This window comes from Akanthomyces muscarius, chromosome 1 (assembly GCF_028009165.1).
Source record: "Akanthomyces muscarius strain Ve6 chromosome 1, whole genome shotgun sequence".
In the NCBI taxonomy this organism is placed as follows: Eukaryota; Fungi; Ascomycota; class Sordariomycetes; order Hypocreales; family Cordycipitaceae; genus Akanthomyces; species Akanthomyces muscarius.
The window spans coordinates 2,228,410-2,254,930 of record NC_079241.1 but is presented as its reverse complement, the minus strand read 5'-3'; the positions used below and the strand labels follow the sequence as shown (position 1 = coordinate 2,254,930).

At 54.3% G+C, this 26,521-nt stretch overlaps 9 protein-coding genes across 9 annotated transcripts; 1 reads left to right on the top strand and 8 right to left on the bottom strand.

The window, feature by feature from the left end:
• Nucleotides 1-154: 154 nt before the first annotated feature.
• LMH87_005716 (uncharacterized protein) lies at nucleotides 155-1,258 on the bottom strand (the record flags this gene model as incomplete). Its single annotated transcript, XM_056203484.1, has 6 exons — nucleotides 155-192; nucleotides 316-356; nucleotides 451-486; nucleotides 555-560; nucleotides 912-954; nucleotides 1,195-1,258. The coding sequence occupies 6 exons, from the start codon at nucleotides 1,256-1,258 to the stop codon at nucleotides 155-157; spliced, it is 228 nt and encodes a 75-aa protein (XP_056058939.1).
• Nucleotides 1,259-7,680: 6,422 nt separating this feature from the next.
• LMH87_005715 (uncharacterized protein) lies at nucleotides 7,681-9,682 on the top strand (the record flags this gene model as incomplete). Its single annotated transcript, XM_056203483.1, has 3 exons — nucleotides 7,681-7,777; nucleotides 8,018-8,136; nucleotides 8,207-9,682. 3 exons carry the CDS (start codon nucleotides 7,681-7,683, stop codon nucleotides 9,680-9,682), a joined length of 1,692 nt encoding a protein of 563 aa, XP_056058938.1.
• Nucleotides 9,683-10,937: 1,255 nt separating this feature from the next.
• LMH87_005714 (uncharacterized protein) lies at nucleotides 10,938-11,762 on the bottom strand (the record flags this gene model as incomplete). The annotated part of the gene is made up of 4 exons (XM_056203482.1): nucleotides 10,938-10,984; nucleotides 11,051-11,180; nucleotides 11,272-11,289; nucleotides 11,547-11,762. The coding sequence occupies 4 exons, from the start codon at nucleotides 11,760-11,762 to the stop codon at nucleotides 10,938-10,940; spliced, it is 411 nt and encodes a 136-aa protein (XP_056058937.1).
• Nucleotides 11,763-13,259: 1,497 nt separating this feature from the next.
• On the bottom strand, nucleotides 13,260-14,289 carry LMH87_005713 (uncharacterized protein; the record flags this gene model as incomplete). Its single annotated transcript, XM_056203481.1, has 5 exons — nucleotides 13,260-13,336; nucleotides 13,409-13,607; nucleotides 13,677-13,769; nucleotides 13,849-13,876; nucleotides 13,988-14,289. The coding sequence occupies 5 exons, from the start codon at nucleotides 14,287-14,289 to the stop codon at nucleotides 13,260-13,262; spliced, it is 699 nt and encodes a 232-aa protein (XP_056058936.1).
• Nucleotides 14,290-15,092: 803 nt separating this feature from the next.
• On the bottom strand, nucleotides 15,093-15,821 carry LMH87_005712 (uncharacterized protein; the record flags this gene model as incomplete). Its single annotated transcript, XM_056203479.1, has 2 exons — nucleotides 15,093-15,544; nucleotides 15,614-15,821. 2 exons carry the CDS (start codon nucleotides 15,819-15,821, stop codon nucleotides 15,093-15,095), a joined length of 660 nt encoding a protein of 219 aa, XP_056058935.1.
• A 3,006-nt stretch (nucleotides 15,822-18,827) lies between these two features.
• On the bottom strand, nucleotides 18,828-20,596 carry LMH87_005711 (uncharacterized protein; the record flags this gene model as incomplete). Its single annotated transcript, XM_056203478.1, has 2 exons — nucleotides 18,828-20,395; nucleotides 20,452-20,596. 2 exons carry the CDS (start codon nucleotides 20,594-20,596, stop codon nucleotides 18,828-18,830), a joined length of 1,713 nt encoding a protein of 570 aa, XP_056058934.1.
• A 1,318-nt stretch (nucleotides 20,597-21,914) lies between these two features.
• On the bottom strand, nucleotides 21,915-22,402 carry LMH87_005710 (uncharacterized protein; the record flags this gene model as incomplete). Its single annotated transcript, XM_056203477.1, has 3 exons — nucleotides 21,915-21,923; nucleotides 22,040-22,289; nucleotides 22,362-22,402. 3 exons carry the CDS (start codon nucleotides 22,400-22,402, stop codon nucleotides 21,915-21,917), a joined length of 300 nt encoding a protein of 99 aa, XP_056058933.1.
• Nucleotides 22,403-23,173: 771 nt separating this feature from the next.
• LMH87_005709 (uncharacterized protein) lies at nucleotides 23,174-24,118 on the bottom strand (the record flags this gene model as incomplete). The annotated part of the gene is made up of 1 exon (XM_056203476.1): nucleotides 23,174-24,118. One exon carries the CDS (start codon nucleotides 24,116-24,118, stop codon nucleotides 23,174-23,176), a length of 945 nt encoding a protein of 314 aa, XP_056058932.1.
• A 476-nt stretch (nucleotides 24,119-24,594) lies between these two features.
• Nucleotides 24,595-25,368, bottom strand: LMH87_005708 (uncharacterized protein; the record flags this gene model as incomplete). The annotated part of the gene is made up of 1 exon (XM_056203475.1): nucleotides 24,595-25,368. The coding sequence occupies one exon, from the start codon at nucleotides 25,366-25,368 to the stop codon at nucleotides 24,595-24,597; it is 774 nt and encodes a 257-aa protein (XP_056058931.1).
• Nucleotides 25,369-26,521: the final 1,153 nt, after the last annotated feature.

Below are 26,521 nucleotides of genomic sequence, written 5' to 3'. Positions count from 1 at the left end.
TAGAACTTAGTGCTTATCGATTTTGCTATAATGATCTGTATCTAATGTAGCGTCTATCTTGCACTTTTCGGTCGCTCTAGACCGTCAAAAATGGCGACCGAGATCCTTCGAACGCCGTTGGTTATGTCTGGAGCTCAGACCAACGGGTGTAATTTCATTCATTAGTCGACTTGGCGCATATTAAAACGTAAACTACTCAAAATGTGTTAAAACACGTACAATTGCACTCGTTGATGTCAACGCTGCTCGTCACTCCGCTTCAGAGCTGAACAGGCGGACGGCGAGACAGATAGGCAGAAGTAGGGCTTAACTCACAGACTCCGTACGAAATCGCTATAGTATTGGTAAGATTACTCCTTCTTCATTAGTTAGTTCTCTGTTTGATGAAGACCTTTGTGCGGGTGAGAGACGGCTCGTTGTACGTGCACTGGCGGAAGCATGAAGACTGACACGATGCTCAATCTCGGCCAAAATGCACATGAGGTTCTGTAAGTCGTTGCGGGAATCGCTCGCAATTCTTCATCCACTATTTTATTATCGAATACTAGACGTACATAATTCTGTTAGTTTGCTTAAAATTGTTGGTGTGCAGTTCGGAACCAGTGCGCTGCAACCGTCGAAACCATACTGCCGCCCTCAACTCTACTTTTGCTTCACGTCCACAGCCACTCTTCGCAGTGCCACCAAAATCACATGTGAAATGGAAAGGGGGGTTTTATTGATCAGTCGTCTCAGAGTGTTCGGTCTCCTACATCCTAGGGTCAGGCTGTCAAACTTCCTCGCACTGGTGGTCATTCGCACAGCTTTCGGCGCCACACAGAGCAACTCTCGACCACTCTAGAGCAAGGTTACAACTTTCCCATCAGGTTTTAAAACTCGATTGTTTACGTCAAACTCGGTGTGGCAAATACACGAGGAGAGAATGCGTCGGCGCAGTGGACAAGACCGAGGGCACTTACACCAGAAACGTCAGTAGTGGGTCTATGGCACGATCATGGGATGCGTATATGCCGCCCACTCAAGGGCGTGAGATGTGTGTGGGTGAGGGAAAAAAGGTGGACTTAAGGTCAGGAAGCCCGCCGTTGTGGCAGATCTTGCAGCGTAAATGGCGATGAGTGGCTGTGAGCCGTTCCCAAGTACACGGTACCCTCCTCGTAGAAAGGTTGGAAAGCACTCAGGAGACGCGGCCCTCACCTCTCTCCCTAGCTCTTCGGAGCTGTGAAGAGGCTAAATGACGCGCCATGGCGTTGTGGCTCATACGAGTGTTGCGACGACGGCTTCATTGAGTCGTGGCACACGAAGCGGACAACTTGGCCGCACCAATGGGAAGTACTGTTGCCTAGTTGTTCCTGTGGTGATCCGTATAGTTTAGGTGCTGGCCATTTTTCTGTCGCGATTCCAAATATTGTTTCTGAGGCATAAGTAAGCCGGTGTGGTTATAATGCTTTGTATCAGCTAATTCGAGGTGGTGGGGACTCCTACTTCACAGAAGATAATGACGCCGGGAGCGGCCTTGCTATCGAGCTTGGGTGCGGGATGGTTCGCATAGGCGAGCAAGCCCGTGGAGCACATGACCGTGTAAAATGCATAGAAAAATAAACAACATTGCACCTGTGTGGCTATCTCCAATCTGTAAATATCATTTGGTAGTAATGGTGCTAATACGACACTGGGCATGTTATAAGTCAAGTCGTGGTGCAAGGGTGGTGACATTGGCATGAGCGGCGCAGGAAGCAGACGAGATTTCATTCTCTCCGTTTATAGCAACTCGGAGGATGCAGAGACCAAAAAAAAGCAAACTAATCTTGGCACGTCTCCGGAGTACACCAAGAGGGTATGCCGCCAAAGAACCGGAGGCCAGCTGAGCGAGACCCAAAGTGCGGCGCCGTCGGCGGCAAGCCAAGAGACGCAGCTTCGGCAGGCTTGTGGAGTGGTGTGGGTGGTCACCCGTGCAAGGCCACCTCCAAGAAGCCCGGCTTTGGAATTTATACAAGCACAATAGCACGCGTATACAATCGGATTCATAGGTGGGGTGACCAGGCTTCGCGGACTTTGCTACTATGCTGGTTCAGGTTTGGTATTCCCACACCACCAGCGCGCTATGGAACGGCACGTTTGAAACATGCGGTGGCCACATCGTCTTTGCCGTGTTCCAGTATCTTGGCGGAGGACAAGAAGGCAATCGACTCTTCAGAGGAGCATCTGAAAGACATCTGTAGATCAGTGAATCCTGGGGTGCATATCCACAACCCTTGACTGAGATTCAGTCGGAGTCGACCCCGACCAGGCAGAGCGGCTGAGAGGAAGTGGCAATCCAGTTATGATCCTTTTCCGACCCGAGATCAGCGACGGGTGATCCGCCATGTCCTGCAACTGTCACCAGCATAACATGCGGGGACTGGGTTGGGCGGATTATTTTCCTGATTTACATTAACGTTAATGCACGGTAGTTGGCCTACCCATGCTAGCTCTGAAGCCAACTGACGATGAGGTGCCAAGGTGCTACCACCGCCGCTACTGGCTTCTAACGAGGGCTTGTCTGTTAGCTTTTCAAATAAAGAGGATGGACAGGGCTGACAATAATGCACGTCTAAAAAGGTGGTGTAGACAGGGTTTATGAGGTTTGGCTAAAAGGCCTTGGTGTGGGTTGCGCGCCACCCGCCACAGTGACGAGCGCGAATCGCACGCATTAACTTAGTTACTGCTCGCAAAGCGAGGAAAGGGGGCGAGAGCCAAAGAACGGCCAGCAGTGAGCCACCGGGCCTCTTGATTCGGCCACCTTGAGCTGGGCGGCGCCCCGTTGCAAGTCAAGCTGAGGGAGTCGTCTGTGTATTTTGGTTCTACATTCCCAGTTTACGGCCAAGTGGCTTGGCTTGTGGTCAGCGCCAAACTGTTTCAGCTAGCTGCGCCGTTGGACTCGACAGTTTTTCAGGAAAAGCCGGAGTGTACAGCATACGGCTTGCAACGGGTGGATGAACAGCCGGTGCGCCCATCCATTGTCACGGAAAAACTTGTTCTCATGAACATGTGGTCTGGGACCCAGGCAGCTAGGCACGCAGTGCTACCACGAACAGGCTCCTGCGACGCTGCAAGCCGACCTGTCTGCTCCGCATCGTACATAGGACGAAAAGAGCCCTTGTTATTGGAGCGACGCGGAAGACCGCATGCTGGTAAAGGACGGGCACAATGTATTTGCAAGAGCTAGTGCAGCATGTACGAGAGCCTGCCTGCATGCATGCTGCAGCCGAGCCAAGACCAAGGGCAGGTGTAGCATTCGCAGCATGCAGTCCGTGTTCCCGGTTGTGCATTAGTTGCTCCCTGAGACCGCGATGGCATCCCGCAGCACAGGCAGCCATCCAACCATCCCCAGGTAGGGCCCAGGCAAACAGGCATCAGGCAAGCGATTATGAGATGTGACTGGGCCAGTGGCTGGCCGGACACCTGCCCGTGTGGCCCATGACGTTTCTGCACACCATGGCGTAGTGCCGTCTCCACCCCCGATGCCACCAACGGTACATGATGCATGCGCATTTGTCTCAGACTGCCAAGGGCTGTCAACGGCACGTGTTGCTTGTAAGTTTGGGAAAGGGAACCGGGCAGGCCATTGACCTTTTGAGCCCACCGGAAGCGGTGGCAGTCGGGCTGTACGGCATGACAGGCCGTCCGAGGACGGACAGATGTCTCCTGCTGTGTTCTGCCGGCCTCTCCTGTTGGTGATACGGCTGCCGTCCGAACCAGAGCTGTCAAAGAGCCACAAAGCAGGCTGTGCCACAACCCCTTGCCAAAGAGAGAACCAACGAACGCAGCTGCACAGTACCATTGTGGTTCGCGCCGCGCCGCAGTAGGCCGCGTCTCCCGCTATTTATGGGCCATGGCTTTTTGAGTGACCCCCGTATTTTGCATCTTAGTGGACGGTGTTGGAGCCGCCACAGGCATCTGCCATGCATAGAGCGCGGGGAAACAAGAAACCGCTTACAAGGGTCCGATAAACATGACCCCGTTGAGGCAAGTCCGGGCTAAGCAGCAGCTAATGGGATGAGCAAAGAAGGAGAGAGGGAGAAAGAGAGAAAGGCAAGAGACATCCCGGAGACGCCGGAGCTTTTTGTCCTCCGCAGCGTGACAAGTACCGGGGGATGAAGAGGAGGGGCGTTGCGCCTCGCGAGCCACGCTGCCGGCGCCCGTCTTGTACCGCGCAAAGGGCGGAGGTGCGGTGAGACCGGGCGGTGTAGTATTATTAAGAACAAGTAGCCAAGTCAAAAGTTTGTTATCTTTATTCCAAACCAACGTCAGCTGAGGTCGTCCGGCACCCACAGAGGCCGTATATCGTCGGCGCCTCCCACGACCGAGCGTGCAAGGACGGAGAGATTGGTGCTCCGTCGAGGGCTCCGGGCTTATATCCGATTAGAAAAGTCTGGGGTCAATTGCCATTGTGTAACTCAAGTAATCTAGCATGATGCAGCTCGGGCGCAGCAATCAGATTTCTGTGGGTAACCGCTGGGCAAATCAAGGCGCGCCGATGAGCGTTGCAGGGAAAGGGTATTATACGAAGGGGGGTGGGATATCAGCAGACGTGCGGCTGTCTGTGGTGGCAACATGCAGTGGCTTTTATTTTTACGATCCTGCGCCCATGGAACAGGTTCAAACAAAGAAATACATGCTTGGAATGGGGACACGGTTACTTCGGCGGACGCCCGACGCAAGAGTCTGGTTCGTGGACGTGCTCGCCATGATGGTCGCCGAGTTCACGGGCTGCTTGCATCTGGTGAGCAGATTGCAACCACCACGACTGTAATGTAGCGGAGTACGTTGTCGTCTGCCATGAAACGAACCGGGAGCTTTTCAAGAAGATTCCTTTCATCTGCAGATTGGTATGTGACTGCACATATTAGAGTTGAACCCGCAAGCTGGCCATGTACCCGAAGCGGCCAGTGGACGGATTGACGGATTGACGGATTGACGGGACGAACCGTGCGGTTTCACGGCCGGCGTGACAAGGACCGGACTCGCACCGTCTCAGACAACGAAGACTATTCTTGGCCCCCAATACAAGCTTTTCTGATAGAAAACCTGCAAAGATGGTCTGCATTTGTAATATGGGTTTAATAAACAAAACGCTGCCCGGAGACAAGGCTTTGACGCGCGGCGGGCCATTCCCGACAATGAGGGCGTATGACCGGGGGAGGGGGGCAATGCATGGCCCCGAAGAACCGGGGGGCTCGAGTCTGTGACACAATCGTCATGGTGGGTTGAGGGTGCATTTGTACGAGGAAGATGCTTTTGACCAAATCCGGTCGTAGTCTGGCCTATCCGAACGGTCGTTCTCTGCTTGTCTGTGTCTCAAGCCATTGCCATGACTCTCCTAGATTGTGGAAATGGTGAGACACATCTTCAGCTCTCAACTGAGAGATGGCAACCAACCGGGCAAACCCAAAGAAACACCAACTACGAGCCCCCTTAAAAAAAGTACAAGGCGTCGCATCAATGACGCGTGGGTTTTCACATTTGTCGATTAGTATTCCACAGAAGGGGAGGGCGTTGCAGCTGTCGTGAAGCCCGGGCATGTATGTGGTCATCGATAGACGCCGCTAGAGGACCAACCACAGGTTTCTTGTGTAAGATGTAGAATGAACCAAGTACCAGTGACCAGGGGACACACACACGCTCTCTGATAATTGGAACGAGACGAAACCTACAGCATCGTATCGTGGCTCCGCCGGCCGGCGAGCCCATCTACCTGCCGAGGGGGTGGGAGTGGGAGAGTCGACCACATGCCCACCACACCTGGGACGAAGGGGGCGCTCACGCAGCACACTCACTCGCACCGTGGCCGCCAGGACTTGGTCGCGCTTGGTTTTGTCGTTTTTCAATCGCCGTATTGTTCCATCTTGTTTATTACTGTCATGTTTCTTATTACATCATTTTTATGGGTGCGAGTGTGTGAGCGTGTGAGTGCGTTGCATATAGACTGCATCCACAGCCAGCCCGTCGTCGCAGTGCTAGAGAAGTGGTGGCGAGATAAAAGTGATGCTAGGCTGTGCACAAGATGAAGATGATGCACATGTACAAGGAATTCCATATCTTGAGAATCCAGAAAAACAAGAGGCCCCAGTCTTTTATTACGTAGATGGGCTTGCCAAGGGATCCTATACGTCCAGGAAAAATGGTCGACTATGACTTGTGCAGTCTCCCACCATGACTGTTACTGTGAACACCACCACCACTACAGATGTGCAGACACGCTACTTGTTTCTACCTGGTATTTTAGTAGTGTGTTTTTGTATAAGACTAAGCGTGCACCCCCTTGTCCAAGAAGAAGCTCTGAATGAATTCCTCCTTCTTGCCAGTTCCAACTAGTTGCATCTTCTGTATAGTTGTCGACTTGATCTGGCACAAGATTCTGACGTCTGTGAAGTTCTTGTTACGCAAACCAAGAGTCATTTCCATTCTTCTTTACCATTTTTTTCCATTTCAGCAGTGAGCATTCGCTCGTTGTACTTGATACTGGTAAGCCACGACTCGTTTGAGCGCCACGCATGCAGAAGAGAAGCCTGGCTTGTGCCTCGATATTGGCAATAGCAAGCCGTGTCTGAGGCGAGAGTGTCCTATCTTGGCTCTCGGCTGATTTCAGCTTGCTAAAAATATCGGATTGGGAAGCCTATACTCTCTCGGTTGCAAAATTCCGTTTCCCTTTTTTTTTTTTTCTTTCTCTCGCATCACCTCTTATACTCCTTTCCTCAGCCGACTTATGCACAGTTGCATTCTGACCAACCACGTGTTATACTGCATGTAGACTCGGCGACCACAGACGCACAAGAACGTGGAGCCGTGACGTCGCGCAGCATCGGTGGACAGGCCGAAGAAATTTGATCAGGGAGGACAAATATTTGACGTTTGACTGCGACAAGCGACGACGCCATCTCGTGTTCGACTCGACCGACAGTGATTCAGAGCGCGTGGCGAGACCGAGACAGCGAGTCATGGTTTTGGATTCAGCCAGCAAACAAATTGTGAGCTGACCGGACGCCTACAACTGGATATATTGGGAGGAATCACGCCTTTGGTTTCTCCAAGGTTTTTTTATTCTTTTTTTTTAATCCTCAGCCTTGGTTGACAACTCGTCATACCTCGTTCGACATGGGATTGGCTGAAGTCTTGCAGTGGCCGAGCGGCCCGCCTTCGCGGCGGTTTCTGGTAGGGCGGGAGCGCGAATACAGCGGCTCCAGCGAGCGACGCTCAGCGAGCAACAGCCGGCGGCCCACTGGAGGAAGGGAACACAGCGGGGGTTCCAGCAGCGAGGGACAGCAGAGGACGCAGCGCCAGGTGCTGCACAAGAGCCAGCGGCAGCAGCACCAGCAGCACCAGCAACAGCGCCTTGGCCGCCAGCAGCACCAGCACCAGCACCAGCAGCAACAGCAGCTACAGCAGCACCAGCACCCGTACTACAGCTACAGCCCGCCCTATTCCCCCACTGAATCACCGCCTCGCCTCGCCCGAGGACCACCAGCAGCACCCGTTCAGCGGCCTACAGCGCCTGCAACCCCCCCACTCCGCTCGCCGCCTTCCCCCTCCAACTCGTCGTCCCCTCTCTCTCTCCACCGTCACACAAGACGTCTTGCCTCGTCCGTCTCTTCCTCTTCCTCCTCCACCCACCGACGACGTTCGTCACGGCCCATTGCCAACATGCCCCCCGAGTATCGCCATGCCCGCAGCTCCAGCATGAGCATCGCCAACTCCTCCTCCCGGCCGACCTCCTCCGTCATGCCCAGGAGTCCTCCCAGTACGTTCATTTCCCTCGGCGTCTGTTTCTTGCGCAGGTCCAGCAGCAGCAGCAACCCAACGGCCGGCCGGCGCTCTTTTTTTTTCGCCCGGGCGGGTCGCCTGCCATTTGCGACCAACTGCCTGCGCTCTACCCCTCCCCCGAGGATGCGCAGGCCTCACGCGACCCTCGCACGTCGAATATCTCACGAGATTGCGTTTTTTATTTCTCGTTGAGGCTAACTCGGTATTCTACTCATAGACACCTCCCATGTTCCCTGCAAGTTTTACCGTCAAGGCGCCTGCCAGGCTGGCAATGCCTGTCCTTTCAGCCATGAGCTTGGTGTCGCTTCCGAAACCGTCTGCAAATACTTTGCCAAGGTAAGTCCGAAATCGCTCCCGTCAGCCTCGCACCGCTTGCGTATTCATTCCTGCTCACCATTGATGTCAGGGTAATTGCAAGTTCGGCCCCAAGTGCGCAAACATGCACGTCCTCCCCGACGGCCGCCGAGTCAACTACGGCAAAAATGGCTTCACCATCATAACCGCTCCCCTCGGCGCCAGCCCCGCAGGTCCGACCTCCCCGACGCCAGCTGCCAGCAGCCCCTACAACCAATCCTCCGCCAGCGCCCTCACGACATCACTATACGAAGCCGATCAGTCCGGCTTCCCCAGCTACCTCAACGAGAGCCGTCAGCAGCTCCACGAACACCAGCTGACCCTCGACAACGGCCACTCATCAGAGTCTCCCTTTGCCTTTCCCGAAAGCTACGGCTCCCCCCGCGATGGTTTTGCTTTCTCTCCTGCTAACGGCAAGGGACTCTCCATTCTTGACGCACCAATGCCCGCTTCTTTTGACTCAAATGGCATCTCCAACGCTGCCCGTTTTCCCGCAGCCCCATGGCCCTCGTCGGTTCCCTCCAAGTTTGGCCTCGAATCTCCCTCGGCTTCCCTCAGCAACGCCAAGGACTCTCGGACATCTGATACTCTCAAACTCCTGCACAACTCTGCCTTTGGCTCTTCGGACCAGTTCTTTACCGCCGGCAGCCCTCCGAGCTCGAACCCATTCGGAAGCGAAGAATACTTTGGCAAGCGAGCCATGCACTCGTCAAGATATGCAAAGCCCAAGATGCTCAGCTCCAGTGTGCCAAAGACAAACGTCGATCGCGATTGGGAGGCTGGCTTTGCCTTCGGCGACGAGGGCGACAACGGGCCAGAGAATTACGTGCCGGAGAATCTCCAAGATCTTCTAACGCCCGCGGAAAAGGCTAGAAGAGGTTCCATGCGAGGGGAGAATGACGTCAACATCGAGACCCTCACCAAATATGGAAGTCCCATGGCCTCTAGTCCTAGCCGTTGGGGTTCTCTTTTCCAGCGCCAAAAGGAGGAGGAGGAGCTATCCCGCTCTGCGCGAAACGCAGCGTCTCCTTTCGGCCATGTCGGTAGCCCTTTGCGCAATTCAACCCTCGCTCAAGAGATGGGTGGGGAAGCTTTTGGCACCAGTGCGCCTGGACGGCCGTCGTCCATGAGAATTGGAAGCGACTCCATGTCTGTCCTCTCTCAGCAGCTTCAGCGCAGTCGGATTGACGACGCCACCACCAGCTCCAGCCCGCGCTTACATCCCGCGTCAGCAAGGACAGGAGGTTCCAACTCGGCTGGAAAGGACCGTGCCATGGAACGGCATGTTTCTACCGGCAGCATCAGCTCGTCTGTCACTGGCCGCTTCACCACTCCCATCGACGAGGAAGACCCTGATTTCGTGTTCAGCATGGAAGAGGACGACCCGGTTGCTGCGGCGCGTATGCGTAAGCGAGCTTCCGCTGGTCTTGGTATGAGCAGTTTCAACAGCTATGCTGGTGCCGTCACTGGCAAAGGCCAAGATGGCAAGACCAAGGAGACCAAGAACACGACGACTAACGGTCGGTGATTGAGTCTGCACTCCTTTGGTCGCGTTGCATTCAACCTCGGACCCCTTCAATGACAGACAATAATCTGTCTCGGCGCACTCCTTCACTCAACACCTTGCTTGTGGAGACGAAAAAAGGAAGCACACTGGCGTTTTCGGTTCAAAAGATATTTCCTGCTTCTTATTTGGGTCTTTGCACTTTTATTGGCTGGCATGCAACCAGGAAGCGGTCCAATCGAGTCCCTCCCTGCCTGTGTCGCCGACATGATTTTTGCTACATCAACAATTCAGACGATACTGGAGTTCTTTGCTGCTTAATTTTGCTGCTTGAACCATCATCATAAACACATCCAAGCAAGCACATGTTCCTTATTCATGAAAGGGGAAGAAAAAAACATGGGACGAACTGGAAAATTTTACAAGGGATGGGTATTTTTGTTTTCTGGTTACACATTCTTCAGGCTCCTACTAGGGTTTGGTCCAAAAGATGTGTTGCTTTGTTCGGACGGCGCTTTGCTCCTTTTCTGCCATTTGTCTGCGCTTTTTATGTATTCTTTCATGTTCTGGTTGCTTTCGGGGGGGGCCCCTGGAGTTTTGAAAAGAGAATCAAAGAGATGAAAGTTTTTATTTTTCTTGGATTTTTGTCCTCTACAATTCGAGTAATGTCTTGCTTCGTTACTGCACTATATGCTTGTCTTTGCTCCTTTTTGCTTTGCTTTCTGTTGACAAATCAATCAGATTATCATGGCAATTCCGGCGCTTCTCTGTAATGTCTTGTTTGAGTAGTTTACTTTCTCTGAGTGGCAAATATAGATGGAACACTGGGTGTCCTAGCAATACGCATTTTTGCCGTCACTGTCAACAGGAATGGGCAATAAGTGGTGATTTGATATGTATGGTGTAGACCAGAAGCATGAATGACCACCAGACATCGGGCGCCTGCCAGGCAAGACAACAAAGGCAGATCCCGCGTGCAATCCAACATCAACTCGCCCAAACACATGTAAACTTTACAGAAATCCTTTTATATTTTTAGAAAAGTCTTTCGGGGGCCTAATCCCTCATGAAAACTCCCATCGTACTTTCTCCCCCTGCTTTCTCACATGTAGATGATCTCTCCTCTACTCATGCTGTTGCGCATAAAACCCGCTCCGCCTGTAAATATTGTACAACTGTGTGGTATTTGGGGCTTTTTTTTATTTAGTCTTTCGCGTCATTCACACACGGGGATGCGCGATTCGGTTTTCGCGAGTTGCCGTTTGGAAAAACGATTCGTTTAGTTGGCATCGGGCTGGCTAAGGATGTACTCGACAGCCTTGTCGACTATTCATGGGTGGTTAGCTCATTTCCGTGCTTCCCTGCAACCCGAGCATCGCATCGGAAGCTTACCGGAGTGGATGGTGTCGGCATCCTTGTCGGGAATCTCAATGCTGAACTCCTCCTCAATGGCCATGACGACCTCGACGGTGTCGAGAGAGTCGAGGCCGAGGTCGTTGGCAAAGTGAGCAGCGGGCTTGATCTGTATCGGATATTCGGGTTAGACCGGAACGGGACGGCATGGATGAGCGGCAGCCCATCCATCGTATGCATCAGGTGCAGAAAACACGTACGTTGGTAGTATCGTTGACCTAGATTAACAACCTGAGTTAGCAATGTCGACTTGGTGATGACGCAAGTTCAATGTTGGCACATCAGGGGTGGACCGTCAGCGACGCGAGCGGGCAAGTCGGCAGCGGGCATTGGCTCGACGCATCAATGGCCATCAGCCCAGGAATGCAGCCGGCCAATTGCTTCCGCCAGCAGAAGCCAACACCATCCCCCCGATATAAGCCAAAAGAGAGCTGCCTTCTCACGAGTCTGCACTCGCTGTGCCAAAGAGTCGTACCTTGTCAAAGCCCTGGAGCAGGCTCATGATGCGGCCCTCGACCTCCTCCTTCTTCAGGCCGCCGCCGGCGCTATACATGCGGACAGGCACGAACTGGGCGGCGCGCAGGGCCATGGGGGCGACGACGCGGGGAGCGGCGACGAGCGTCGTTCTGCGGACGGCGGGAGCAAAAGCGGCGCGGGCGGCGACCGAGCGGAGGACGGCTGTGCGGAACATTGTGGACGGTTCGTTGTCGTTGTGGGAAAAGAAAAAAGGATTAATTAAACAAGAGAGTCGAATGTACAAGATGGGACCGTGGCAATTGATGCGCGCGCGTCGGGAATGGCGAAGGGGTGTGGCGGTGGGAATGAGGGATGGACGGGGGAGCTCGGGGTGGTGTTGAAGACGATGATAAATTTCTCGTTACTGTTCAGGCCAGCAACCAGGCCGCCACAAAAGCTCCAGTGCGGCTCCTCCCCCCAAGAGGAGCCTTCGTCTTGGATGGCGTCACGTGATGTTGCCAGTTTTGGTTACTCAGCAGGAGAAGCTGGCGAGGTGATTGGCTGACTGGCTGTGACGCTGTGAGATACCCTACACCTGAACCTGAAGTCTAGAGATTACTTATGAAGGCATCAATAACTGTGGCTTGTCTAAAAAAAGGCTGGATTTGTCTTACGGCTTGGGGTTTCTTCCAGCAAGTTGATACATATCAGTTGTGTAGCTCTCAAGCTCTCAAGCTGGAGAAGCCACTGTTGATCGTGTAAGATGGGATTCAAGGTGTACGAGAACGTGGAACCATGGGGGGAGCCCCTAGAAGACGAGAGGTTGCATTAAGGTACTTGGATTTTTATGACCGGATAGGATTTAAACGTGATGGTAATGGAGCTTTCTTGTCCCATCAGTGGGTGACCTCGATGACGCTTGGCGCCTAGCATCAGTGACGGGCTGAGCGTATAGCTAGAAATGTCACGGATGGCCGCGTCTACAGGGAATATATTGAGGCTCAAAGACCTCAAGGCGCAGCTCCAGGTAGCGAGCAGCATGTACAACGACAGACTCACTGTCCACTTCGCCCCCGTGGACTCGGCTCACGTCGACGTCCCCTACGGCAGCAGCACGGACAGGTTTCTGAGCCGTAGAGACAGCCACACGTGCGGTGCTGGCCGCATGGACGGTCTGAGGACCCAATTTGGTTATGGGAGCAGCTTTATCTGTTCCCTTCTATCCCACTAACCCTTAGTTCCACAACTTGATGCATGAGCTTGCCACTGGCCTCATGGAAGCTGTCCTCGCCGCCGATGGCGAGAGGGGGAGCCCAAGATTCGGAAGTGCTAGATGACGAGTGCCGGACGCTGTACAGTAGCAGAAACGATTTGAAATGAACAAACAATATCAATAATGGAGACTTTGACATGAGCAGCTTGTTTTACGTGTCAAAGACATCGGCCAAAAGGTTGCTCGCAACTCACGTCGATGGCTGGATTTGGAAGAGGACAGTGTCTGACTACATGAATGTCACGTTTCACAAAGCTCAAGCAGAGGCATGAACTAGACAAAGAAAATCTCTTCCGAGCCTATGTACAGCTATCATTTCTTCCGCTGCCGCTCTTCTATGCTGTGCAACCATGCACGCTATTCTTCTGAATACACACCATCTGGGGGTTTTGCTAAATCATACAGAGGGAAAAGTTGTAAGGAGGTTTTAGTATCTTCCGCCTTGTGCGGAGGGAGAAATTATCGGTAAGGGGCATCGGCACGGATAGCAGCGGCCAGTTCGGGCTCCCACTTGTCACCGTTGGACAGCAATTTCTCTGCAGGGCTGGTTAGCTTTGTCGACAGGAAAGAAGAAGAATTGCTGAGGCGCGCTCAGGCTTTCCACGTACCCTTGTTGTACAGAAGCTCTTCTCTCGTCTCGGTGGCGTATTCAGCGTTGGGGCTCTCGACAATGGCGTCGACGGGGCACGACTCCTGGCAGAAGCCGCAGTAGATGCACTTGGTCATGTCAATGTCGTAGCGGGTAGTGCGGCGGGAGCCATCGGCACGCTCCTCGGCTTCGATGGTGATGGCCTGGGCAGGACAGATCTGCAGCGGGGGAATCATGTTAGAGAAGTGGCATACACAGACCAATTGTCGGGTTGGGGTTTCACGTACGGCTTCGCAGAGCTTGCAGGCAATGCAGCGCTCTTCGCCTGAGGGGTATCTGCGGAGGGCGTGCTCGCCACGGAATCGGGGCGAGATAGGACCCTAAATCGACGTGTTAATCGTTGACTCTCTTTCGGTTTCGCATCTCGGCGGTCTAGATCCGGTGGTTGCGGGTGTGTACCTTTTCAAAGGGGTAGTAGATGGTATAACTGCGTCATCAGTTAGCGGATCCAGTTCCATACAGATGCACCAAGAATTCTTCATCCGCCTAGGGAAACGAGCCGACAGCGCTTCGGGAGCACCGGGAAATAAACACATACGGAGGTCGGAAGAACTGCTCGAGCAGCACGTACATTCCTCTGGCCATCTCGGTCATGAGGAAAAACTTGCCCACGCGGTCGAGGGTGCTCTCGCGGTCCCAGGACCACTCGATGCGCTTGCTCTGGCGGAAGTTCTGCGGAGGAGGCCCGTTGGGCGTGGCGTAGCTTCGCTGCTGCTGGGCGGCGGCGCGGAAGGCGACGAGCGTGGCGGCGGTCGAGCTCGAGGGCGTCGTCGCGACGGCGGCTCGGGTCAGCTGGCGGCGGGCCAGCATGGCCATGGAGGCTGTCAGGGCCGGCGCCATCTTATTCGGGGAAAGTCGTCGTCGAATTGCAACAGGACGCTTGCAATTGATGTCGTGCCGGGGCCCGTCGGGGTGAGGTGGCGATGGCGGTGGAATTTGGGGTAGCCGGGTGAGAGGGCGGATTCGTTTTGGTGTTCAATTAGCTTTATTTGCTCTGGTCTTGCGCTGCGGGATTACAATGCTCGGGCCATGATTGGGTAGTTGAGAGTCACGTGTCGGAGCACGTGCACGGCTTCGAGCTTTGCGTGTACTTGACGACATGATGACTTGACCATAATCGAACAAAATGCAGAGAAATAAATGAGATGGTTTAAATAAAAACAAAAGAATAATTAATAAGCTTGCATGAACTAAGTTTATTTTGCCCACTCTGCAAAGTGCTGCGCTCAAAGGCTTCACAGCGACAGGTGACTTACACGGCCGTCGTTAGGTGAGATGCTACAGTAGGCAAACAAAATGATAGATTTATCGACAGAAGGGGAGTAAAGAAATGCCATCGACAAGAGTGAAATTCTGGCTGATATATGAAGCCAATAATATAGATATTTTCCTAATGTTCTGTGCAAGAGGATAGGGCTACCCCGATCTGTCTCTTGCGTACAGGAGATGATGCATCTCAGAAGCAGTCAAGCAATACAAAGATTTTTGTATTTTAGCCTAGCCTGAATAACTGGAACCCTCAAAAGAACTATCAAAATAGCAAATACATGGCAAGAATTGTTTCAACAAAAGGAGACAAACTTCAATCAACCGGACCTAGCGACTGGGCGCTTCACAGATAAAGCACTTAGAATCGAGATCTCTTACTGTCCGCCAGGGAGACCTTGAAGAAAGTGGATAATAAACTTGAGGAATGGGCCCAGAACTACACCGGCGGAACCCTTGAACTCATTGACAAACCCTTGGAAGATGGCGAGAAGACCGGGGACGATATCCTTGCCGAAAACGCCAGCAAGACCCGTGAGGAAGCTGACAAAGAGGCTAAAAGCGACGTGAATGGTAAAAGAGAGAGTGATGCTGCCACTGAAGTTGATGAGAACGGCGCTGAATACAGATACGGCAGCGCGGAACCAAGCCTCGACGGCTTTCAAGATGACCTTGATGGTCTCCTTGGAGACTGCGACGCGAGCAGCAGCCAGAAACTGAGAGCCAATGTCACCGATATCTTTGAGGAGCTTCTGGAGCTCATCGTTGACCAGCTTGATGCCTTCTGGCTTACTGATGGCGCCAGACTTGACCTTCGTAATGGTCACGTCTGCGAACTCGGGTGTCAGTGGCTGCTGGAACAGTTTCGGGCGGAAAGTCATTCATGGCATCTTCTTACTGATGGAGACACCAATGGTGTTGATATTGTCGGTGGCCTTGTTGATGGCATCGATCAGGTCCTCGGCGGTCTGGTCGCGCTTGAGAACAGCAAACTCGGGCTGGGCAACAGCAGCGCTGCGGACAGCGACGGCGCTGACCTCAGCCGCGGCGGGAGCAGCAAAGACGGAGAGGGCCAGAGTGGCAATGGTGGCAAAGACGGCCTTCATTTTAAAAGTCTTTTGAAGGTTTTGAAGATTTGAGCTCGTAGAAAGGTTGGACTGCAGTGAATCTGTTTCGAGATCCAGACAAGCAGACAGATGGATGGCGAGCCCGGGCTCTATTTATATTTTCCTGACCACTGGTACCGCCATTTATAAACAGACCAAGATTCAATGCTAAAGTGGCATCAGATGTGATCAATAGGCAAAAACTCACACACACACCCCGATAGACGAGCAAGTTCGTGCTCGGTCTAGACGACGAGACGGTCTCGATGCCCAGTCTTGCTGCCGAGTATCACGCCACATCTCACTTGCTTGGCTCAACCTTGTAGAATCAATATTGATTTAGACGATGTAACCTAGGCCTGGCACCTTTCGGCCTAGGATCGCGAGATGGCTCGACATTGCTATCAGCCGGCTCGGTGTCTTCCGCTCCAGCACCACGCACCAACAACCGCCGGATTAGGAAATATTCACAGTGTCGTTGCTATTTGCACATGTGGGTCTCATTTATCTAACGGCATGTTATTTTCGCCTATTGAATGTGGCTTGTAAAATTCCCGAATCTGATGCAGTCAGTCTCGCATACACGTGGGGGAGGACTACTGGCAAGGCGGGCTGTTGCCGCTGCTCGCAGGTTACTCTTGCATCGAGACTTGCACCGAAATAATCGGCCGTTCTGGGCCGAATTTAGCGATTGGTTTTAATAACTAAGCCCTATTATTTGCCAGCAAATTGATCTGATTCCGTCCACAACAACGGACACTGATCTGTCGGTGCAAAGGTCTTTTCATCTCAAATCTGACGTGCTTTGCGCCCGTGCACCGAATCATAGGCCCGCCTGCCTGCGATCCTCCGTCGTGCGGAGACTCTGCAGACAGCCTTGTAACCTTAAAGCTTAAAGTTCAATTCCCCGGAGCAAACAGTCAGCCAGCGGGACAAAAAGCGGGCGCAGTGTCTGGTGCGGCTCGGAGTAGGCGGGGCATATTGAACATTGTCATGTAGTTACATGCAGGGACAAACGACAGGAATGTTTTAGGGTAGAGATTTGCAGAACAAGTCCTTGAGGCTCAGGTACCGTCTGCTTCATTCGGCTTCCTCGTCTACGTTGATACCAAGCTAGTTCAGTGACCTTCGCATCTCGGCTGTCACACAGCCCCAATGCTACGTTGAGCGATACGCGACGTTGCAATACATCCTATTCCGCTATAGCTTCTGCATCTCTTCCGAGCAAGTTTTGTTCTCGCCTCTGGAGAACTGGTGGACAGCAGCCTCAAGCAGGGTCGCCCGGTCAATTTTCGCAATGAATTCTGGAAGCAGTACAAACCTGCAATCGGTAAGTGGTGCAACTCTACGGGTAAGGCAATGCTGATCAGCTTTGGCATCGGAGATCGGTAATAAGTGCAGCACTTCTCATCAATCAATCGGAGCCAGTGGGGCCGCCGGTCGGCCTCGTCAAGTCGCAATATCTACATGCAGGGCAAAAAGAAAAACAGAAGAAATGCTGCAAATGTCAGACAGCGCCAGAAATAGTCCTTTGATGGTTATAGTCTTTTTCCAAATATTGATCAGAAGCTATTGAGAAGTGAGCCTACGTTGCGATGGAGTGTGCTACTGTCTCGAGGTCTTTGAATTGAGTTGCGGGAGACACGGCTGGCGAATGAGCTGTCATAAACCTGCCACAGCTCATGACTCGTCACGGTCTAGAACTAGATAGCTAGCGTCGTGAAAGCGAAAGCGGCGAAGTCTGCCAAGTAATCAATTCAGTCATTATTGACAACCGCTGTATATTTCACGTCGCGACTCTTGCTACAACTCAACTCACCTTAAGCATGTCAGACGTGTTTTTCTTGGCATGACGATGATGAGTTTCGTATTGCACAATTGTATCTTAATAGCACAACCAAATTCCCTTGAAGGAAAGCTGCTTCCGCTAGAGGACGATTGGTGCGTGGCTCCCTGCTGCGACAGACTTTGAACATGAACCATGAGCCAAGGTACGCCATTCCCACACTGTGTTCCATTGACGGTATACTTAGGTAAGGCTAAAAAAACTTGCCGCAGGCAATTTCACGGCTGCGAAAACTCTAAAGAGATATTTACTCACGTTTGCCATGCCCGTGTCTCAGAAAAGTGAGTGGTGCAGACCAAAATAGATCATTTGGTATAAACAAAGATGCCGTCGGGATTTTTCATTGTGACATGACGAAGAAGAATGAGCCTTTGAACCCACTCCAAATAGTTTGAACTCTGTTCTGGACTTGCTACGGCGAGACCAACGAAACATCAGTGATGGTGCGGACACCACTTGAGCGCCTCGAGAAGAGGGAGGGGCAATGACGGCAATGAGGCGAGCGACGGCAGTTAGGAGATGGCAGGTAAAACCAATGCCGAGGCCGACCCGGAGAGGGTAAAGGTTTCCAGAGAAAGGGAGCGGAAACGATGCCGACGGTGAATGTAAGACCGGCAAGGAGCTTGGCGAGCGGATTGAGGACGAATTGAAGCTGCCAGCAAGTTAATCAATGTGGTCTCTGAGATGATACTGGCGCCGATAGGGCAGTGATGAGAATGACCATAAAAGAAAGAAAGAAAGAATATGTGACAAACCCCCATTTATCACGGATGGGCTATACAGCTGATTAAGACCACGCTTCATCTTGCTGCTTAAGTCATTTCCGAGGTGCACCGCGCAGCTGCGTAGTCGCACGGCCTGTAAAAATAGCACAGAAAGAAAAGAATCACGCAACGCTGCAGACTAGCAACGCGGTCGATCAGAGAGGAGTACAAAAAATGGAATGCCATGTAAGTCTATCTTATGCTACCGCTAAACCGCGATGAAAATCACAAATAAAAAAGTCATCCATGTTCGCTTGCTCCATCCAAAGCTGAAAAATGAAAACACATCGCTCCCTTCTATGCAATCGTCAATAAAACAACATGCGCTGTAAACAAAAATTATTTAGACATGATGTCCAAGAACATGAAGTCGCCTCATCGTTTTTGACAACCACCTCAAAAGCTCCGTTCCCATGCCCCCCACCACACGCCAACGTTGGCCGCGACGAGCAGGTCCAGCATCTTGAGGCCGTCGTGGAAGATGACCAGCTTCCCGAGCTTGGCCCTGTTGCCACGCTTGCCGCCTCCCGCGCGCTCGCCACCAATGTTGAGGTCAAACGGCGAGACGTAGCTGTCGTACTCGTCATCGTGGTCGTCTGCGTCACGTCCGGACGACCCCTGCAGGAGCTTCGCAAAGTGGCCCCTCAGCTTTGACTCGCCGTTTGCGCCGCCGCCGTCGTGGTTGTCCGACGGCCCGTAGAGATCTGTGCTGGGGAGGTTGAAGCGCAGCTCGCTCAGGGCCGTGGCTGCCGGTCTGGGCAGGTTGATGCCCTGCTCCTCGAGCAGCTGGTTGTAGGTCCTGTTCTGGGGGTCGTGCGGCGTGTGGTAGCAACGCACGCTTCGCCCCGCGCTGCCGGTGCGAAAGTCGCACTTGCCGTTCCATGGGCTAGTGAATGTGTAGCCGCGGGGCTTCATGCCGGGGCCGGGCTGGCCAAAGGCCGCAGCGGCAGCCTGCTCGTTGGCCATTTCTCGGGACGAGTCGCTATCGCTCCGGCTGTGCCCCTTCTTGTTGATCTGCTTCTGGATCTTGTCCTTGAGGTTCGACATGAGGCTCTTGGTGTAGCCCATCTGGAGCTGCCGGGAGAAGACTCCGATCTCGGGAACTGGATGCTCCTCGTCGGTAGCATTGGCTGCTAGTGTTCCCAGCCCGGCGGCCTCGAGGCTACGTCTTCGCGGCAAGGGACGGAACTTGGCGTAGCCCGAGTTCTCAATATCGATCCTTATGGGCGGACTACTCGTCGACACTCCGTCGGGAGGACTGCTCGTCTTGAATACGCCAGCACCCTGCTCTTCCTCCTGCTCAGAAGGATCGAGCTGCCGCGAGCTGACCCTTCCGACATTCCACTGATTGCCCGTGCCAGGGTCCCGCCGAATGAGCGTCAGAGCAAACGGCTCACCGGGCGCCACCGAAGCAGTGCTGTTCTTTCTGGGCGACGGCGTGCGGCTTGCATGGCTGCGGCGCGCATCGCGGCCTTCCCTCAAAGCGCCCGCGGCGCTGTCGGGAACTTCCATGGCCGGAACCATGGCCCTCGGCCCAACTGGCTTGCGGACCGGAGGTGCCTGGAAGCCTGGGCCAGCTGGTGGAGCGTGGCCGAATCCATCTGCATCGGACGTGGGCATGTATGATTCGGTCGCCAAAGACGAAGACAGGGCTGGGCGAAAGCCGTCGTGCGACGTCACCGAAGCCCCGCGCTGGCGCCCATCGGCGACGGGCGCTGCCAAATTCATCTTGGAGCTGGAAGCGCTGTCTGGCGTCAACGGACGTGCGTTGTCGGGCAAAGGCTTGCGCGGAATCGCGACTGAAACGCTTCGATCACTGGTGCTGCTAATCTCGGCGTTGTGGAACGGTGTCGGAGCGACCAATACGTTGCTCGGAAGCTCAAGATGGACGTAATAGAGCGAGCTGCTGACGTCTTCGGGACCGACATTCTTCAGGGAGGGCTTGAACGGAGAGAGGATGATATCTGCTGCCTGTTAGTGATCCGAACACGAGAGCGCGTGCGTGTGCATTGCCACTTACCTCGTGTGCCCGGCACTCGAGAGATGTAGAGTACCAAAGGCTCTTGATTCTCTTCATGAGGCTTCTCCGGGTACGGGGGCGGGTTCGCAGCTAGAATATTGAGGTCGGCGAGCGAGAGCGCCTCCTTTGGCTGCGTGGTGGCCATGTCGGCCTGATTGCTGCCAGGTCGTCGTCGGTTCGGTTCGGTATCGGAGCTCAAGATGTACGGGAAACTGTGCGAAGAGGTAGAGGACGTAAAGGCAGGCGACTACGAAGCAGTGCAATGCAGGATATATAGCTTCGATGCGTTGCCAGACTGTCGTCGTTTCTGCAGCGGGCGGCGAGGCGGGGCAGACTCTGAGGAGGGTGAAGGAGCGCAGAGGGACGAGAAAGACTGTATAAAGCGAGCGTAGAAGCAAAGAGGTTGTGGGAGGCGAAAGGGTTTGACGACGCAGGCACCACCTAGAATATGAAGCAAACGGATTTGTTGTGTTGTTTCATTATGGCTTTGCCGGTCATAATGAAAGGGAAACAAGGCAAATCTCCAAAATTGCTTTGCTACCTGGGCCAGCGACGTCAGCCGCCGGGGCTGTGCTGGGGAAGCGAGCCGCCTGTCGAGTGGCACGCGCGCAGCACACCAAGACAAGGAATATGAAAAGGAAATTAAAAAATAGCAAGGCCACTCCGAGCAGCGCAAATTTGCCTTTGTGGTGGCCTCATCATGGGGTCGCGCCGCGGGTCTCGAGTCATTGTTTCATGCTGCTTCGTGGCGAAATTGGCGTAACGCCTCGCCTTTGATGAGGCTTTGCTTTGCGTTGCTTTGCTTTGCTTTGCTTTGCGCCTCCCAGCCGGCGACCCTTGCCTTGGCACCAGCCTATGACGTCGCCGGCCGACGCGGCAAACAGCAACGCCCGATATTTTTTTAGGCTTTTTGTTTTATTTTAGTGTGGCAGCCTCGGGCGTGGCGCTAGCTGATTCGCTACGAGCTTCTCGTTTTCGTTGGTCTGATCTCTCTCGTGGTCTGGCAACTGGGTACAGCGCCGGCAGTTGAAAAAAATTATGGGGGGAGACGTGGCAATCTTCATTTGGAACACGTTTAACCTCTTTTGAATCGAAACGAGATGCGACTGCGCAAACGTCGCCCCGTCTAGAAATAGGCTCGCTTGATCGAGTTGCGGTGCCCGATGTTGTGCCCAATACCTCGTAACTAGCAACTAGTCACATGTGCTGCTGTTCATAACCCGCGACACTGCCTCACAAGCTAAGACACCGTGGCATGTGGATTTTAAAATAGATCGATACACACAAAAAAATGAACTAGACAGATCATTGAGATTTAATTAAAGATTAAAGATGGTAAAGGCGGGTCGTCAAGCCTTTCTCAGTGAAGCTAGTGGAGCTATCCAGATGTAGGCCAGCCTCGTTCGCTACTCAACACCCGCCAGCCGTTGTAATTACCACTTTCAGATGTGCATGGTGTATATTCAGTTGGCCTGCAAGTCAGGTTAGCGGTGATTGACATCAAGTGGGCAGTGCAGCAAGGATCTTCTTTTGTTGAGCAAGGAGGTGGCTTGGGACGACCACGGCCTTTCGCAGAGCAATGACTTACACGGCAGGCAGGACCATCGGTGGCAGTAGGTGTCGCAGTAGCTTCGTGGACGTATACATAGCTCGTACCTCCGCAGCGCCCTCCAGGGCACTTGCTCTCAGAGCACGGATAGCTGAGCGTCTCGGTCGACACGTCGCAGCCGCTGGGGACATGCACCGTCTCGTAGGCCAGGCAGGCATTGGCAAGGCACGTGCTGCACACATCGGCGCTGGTGGTGATGGTGGGACAAGGTGCCTCGGCAGCGACAAGGCTGTATAAATAGCATGGTGCGTCAGCCTTGAGAAATGAGTGGACTTTTCAACGGACATGGAGGGCGTCTTACCTGACAAGAGCGGAAGCGACAGTAGCGGCAGAGAACTTCATCTTGGAGATTGATGGCAACTTTGTTTCGAAGTAAGAGTTTGATGGGCTGTACTAAAGCAAGTCCTTGCCGTCGAGGCCGAGACTCTTATATACCTGGCCACGACCCAATCTCGATTCATGGACCGGCATGCTAATATTAGTCTGGGCTGCACGCCAAGAGAGCCGTCGTCAGGGAATAAGACCCCATAAGGCGCTAGTGCCGTATTCCTGCAACGGATGTTGGGAACTGCGGTGCTAGACACGGGGATGATCAGCTCTCTTGGCGTGAGGGGTGCATGCGCACGAGCGATTGGTTTAGGTGATGGCCGGTCTGGAATGATTCATAGAGAAATAGCCTCCGAGGAGCTTAGAAGTTCAATTTAAAAGCCCAAACTAAGGAAAAAAAAAGACATTATCAAAAGCTGGTTTTGACTGCCGGGCAGAGGATGAGTGATCATTCGTCTTGCTGCCAATGGCCCGACTGCTGTCAATCTCTCATTTAAGCATATTTTAAACTAGCTTGTCGGATCGCCGGCCAACGGTCACCTCGGCCGTGAAACTGAACTAGCAACCAGGGCGAATACGAGGCATGTGCGTTTTTCAATGACGCCCATCCTTCCATTGGGAAACTTACCGGCTGCAGCTGAAAGACCAGCTCGCCACTTTTTGCTTCCCCAGCCGAGCAGCATAAGCCAATAGCCATGCACCATGCACTCATCTTGCCAAGCTATCCGGTCTGGTGCTCATGCTCGTATCTTATTTTGGCAGCATCCGGGTCGCAGAACCACATTCTCACGCCAAGCCATTGCGGCGCATCTCATTGACCACGTTGCCGACCACGGCGTCGAGGTTCTCGTCCTCGAAGCCCAGCAGGTCCATGGCAAACTCGTCGCGCCGCGTCCAGTCGGCGTCGACGGCGCCGAGCACAAAGACAATGTTGTGCACGGCGTGCTCGTCGCCCGCCGCGAGCGCCTTGGTCTCGCGGTCCAGGTACGCGTTGGAGTCGACGTGCGCCGTGTGCCAGGACTCGCCCGTCGCGCGCTCCAGCGCCGCGACGAGCTCCAGCGGCGTCGGACAGAAGCTCTGCACGAAGACGAAGCGGTTGCGCGTCTGCTCGTGCCGCTGCAGCACGCGCACCACGGCCGCCGCCACGCGCGGCAGCGTCGACGCCGAGGCCTTTGTCACGCCGGCGTCGAGCACCAGCGCCTTCTTCGTCTTGACGTCGAGGTGCAGGTAGTTGTTGCGCAGGCCCCAGTCGAAGAAGTGGCCCGAGACGATCGAGGTCCACGTAAACGGCACGCCGTCGGCGGCGGCGGTGCCCGCGAGGGCCTCGCAGAGGGCCTGCACGGCGGCCTTGTCGCGGTAGAGCTGCAGGTGGCGCTGGGCCTGCGGGCTGCGCGCGTCGCAGGAGCCGTAGTCGGCGGGGATGTAGCGCCGCACGCCGGCCTTGTAGGCGGCCTCGGCGAGGCGCAGGTGCTGGCCGGCGTCCTTGAGCGGGAAGGCGGCCACGACGGCGTCCTGCCCGACGAGCAGCCGCGCGAGCTCCGGGCCGTCAAAGTCGGGCGAGATGGGGATGCGTGTGACGACGGCGGCGTGCGCGGGGGTTGACGTCGAGGTGGCGCGCACCATGACGGACACGGAAAAGGTGCCGGCGGCGACGAGCGCGTCGAGGATGACGGAGCCGAGGGAGCCGTTGGCCCCGACGAGGCAGACTTTTTGAATGGGCGGCGCAGACATGTTGGTTCTGGTCTGTGGGAGAGAGTTTGAGAGCTTGAGGAGGAGATGTGGGAGGAGGGAGGAGGGAGGCGAGCGTCGACATGAGTCGGAGCTGAAGCGGAGAACTACGTCAGTTTCCGTGGGGTAATAGATTCGACGATGGTGGGGTTGCGATTGCTGTGTAAGTAGCGTGAGTGGCTGCCAGGAGCTGTTTAACATGGCTCAAAAAGTCCAATGTTGAATAAATGAGGAAGAGGCAAGTTGATTGCTTGATTAGTGTATTACCGTATTAAATTAGAAGATAAAAAATGTAGATGCTGATACTGCTGAGACCAGGTTCGCCGTCGCTTGCACCAATTACACCAATTACACCAAATAGACCTGACCACCGACTCCTCTTTCCCGTACCGAATTAAAGAAAAATGTCATGTCGCCAAAAGTATATACTTTGAAGTGAAGGCTTTGCCCCAGTACCTTTGCCATTAATCTTGCAATCATCATCGCTCTGTGGAAGGCCCGCTTGGCAACACCCTCATGAGCTGCTCTCGCAGCTCGGCAAGTTGAAGATCCATCTCTGCTGCAGTTGGGCTCGTCGGAGCTGCCATTGGCGTCGGAGGGGGTGCCACCTCGCGCGACGGCGCAAAACAGACCAAGCCGGGCTCTGTAGCCGATCTCCCCAAAGTCGAACCCTGCTGCGCAGCAGCTGCAGATGACCCACGCACGGTGGCCGATCGCGAGAGTAGCATCGCCGGCTCGCTCTCCGACTGCACGAGCCGCACGGTGCGGCGCCGGCCCGGCAGCGCGGGACCGGCATCCTGCTCCTCCTCGTCGCGCAGCATCTCCAGGCGCTCGATCCACTGCGCGAGGCAGCGAATCTCGGAGTCGCGAATGGCCGTCTCGCCGGCGGTCGTGTCGCCGCCGCCGCTGCGACGTCGGCGGCGGCGCTGGAGCTTCTCGAGCCGTCGGTGGAGGACGCGCAGCTCGTCCGGCGTCGGCGCAGAGTGGCGCGTGAAGACGGCCTGGTACGACGGGGGCGGGCAGGCGAGGTCGTCGTCGCAGTAGACGGGCGGGTGGTTCTGCCGGCTGTACTCGGGGAGCACCTCTCCGCGGGCCGGCCGGGGCATGCAGTCGAGGGCCTGCTCGGCGTCGACGGGCTTGGCGAGGTAGGGGCGGTGGCGGACAAGGTAGAAGCCGAACCAGACGAGGATGGCGAAGAGCGCCAAGCCCAGGATACAGGCGATGAAGATGACGGGGCTCTGTGAGAAGATCATCTTGATGGTGAGTGGCACGGCGCGTGCGCAAAGCTGTTGCTTGTATTATACAGCGCGGGATGTAGCGAGTGAACGACGTGGAGAAAGTTGAGAATAGATTTTACAGTCACTATAGGAACTTTAAGAAAGCGTTGCGAGCTCTGGAGGAGAGCTTCTCTACAGCTTCCGGCTTCAAATTTTTTTTTTTGGCGTCTTGTCCACGCTTTCGTGCCCGACTTACTTGTTGCGGTCGAAACGTCTTTTGGCCGGATTCGGCTTACACGGCTTGCCGGCCAACAGACAGCAGCGTCTCCACCCATCAAATCGCACCTGGCCCGGGTCGAAGTAGGGAACTTTGCTGAGCGGCAGCCAAAAAAAACCGATGCGTATAATTTTTGCGAGAATAGAAATGGTATAGCGGAAGCACCGAATTTTTCCTGTGTCGTAATATGCCGTGGTGCTTGACAGCCTGTGGCCAGCACACACTCAGAAATGCAAACCCTCCGACTTGCGCTGCCGGGAGCGGCGACGACGGCGCGGTGTGGGGCGCGCCAAAGCTGGAACAAGGGCATTGTAGGTCCGCGGGACGGATCCAAGACAACGCGGCGCTCAGCTGAAGCCCGTCTTTGGTAAAGATGGCATGTCGGGTTGATAGAAGCAGACGGCAAAGAATGTGATGGCCAAGATTGCGTGCAAATTGCCTGCCGCGAGACGTGGCTGCACGAGGAAATCATCTGTCGAGCACTCAACGCGTCAAGAGACGGACGCCGGACGCCGGACGCGGATCGGCGTAGGAATGCATTCTTAGCAGCCTGCGGTAATCAAGCTGGCTGCTGTACTAGAGCCCGCTTCAAAGTAAAGAAGCTGCACAACTGCGTCAGGAACTTGAGGACTGCACATCATGTAAAGCAAGCTTTCATGACGCAGGGAAAACTTGCGATCGGTTAGTTTTATTGAAACTTTGACTCTCCTTGAAATCAATGGTTTCTTCCTGACCGTTGCGTCGACGCCGCATCTCCACCCGCCCGCCCTGGACTGGAATGCTATATACGCCATCGCATGCGTCTTCTGGTCTCGCGTAGCGCCCGCCCACCTTTGCTGCCTGCAGCCACACTGTGCATTTTCTCATCACCATCCCTGGGCTATAGATCTGCCCGCATTGCCGGCTTCTGGA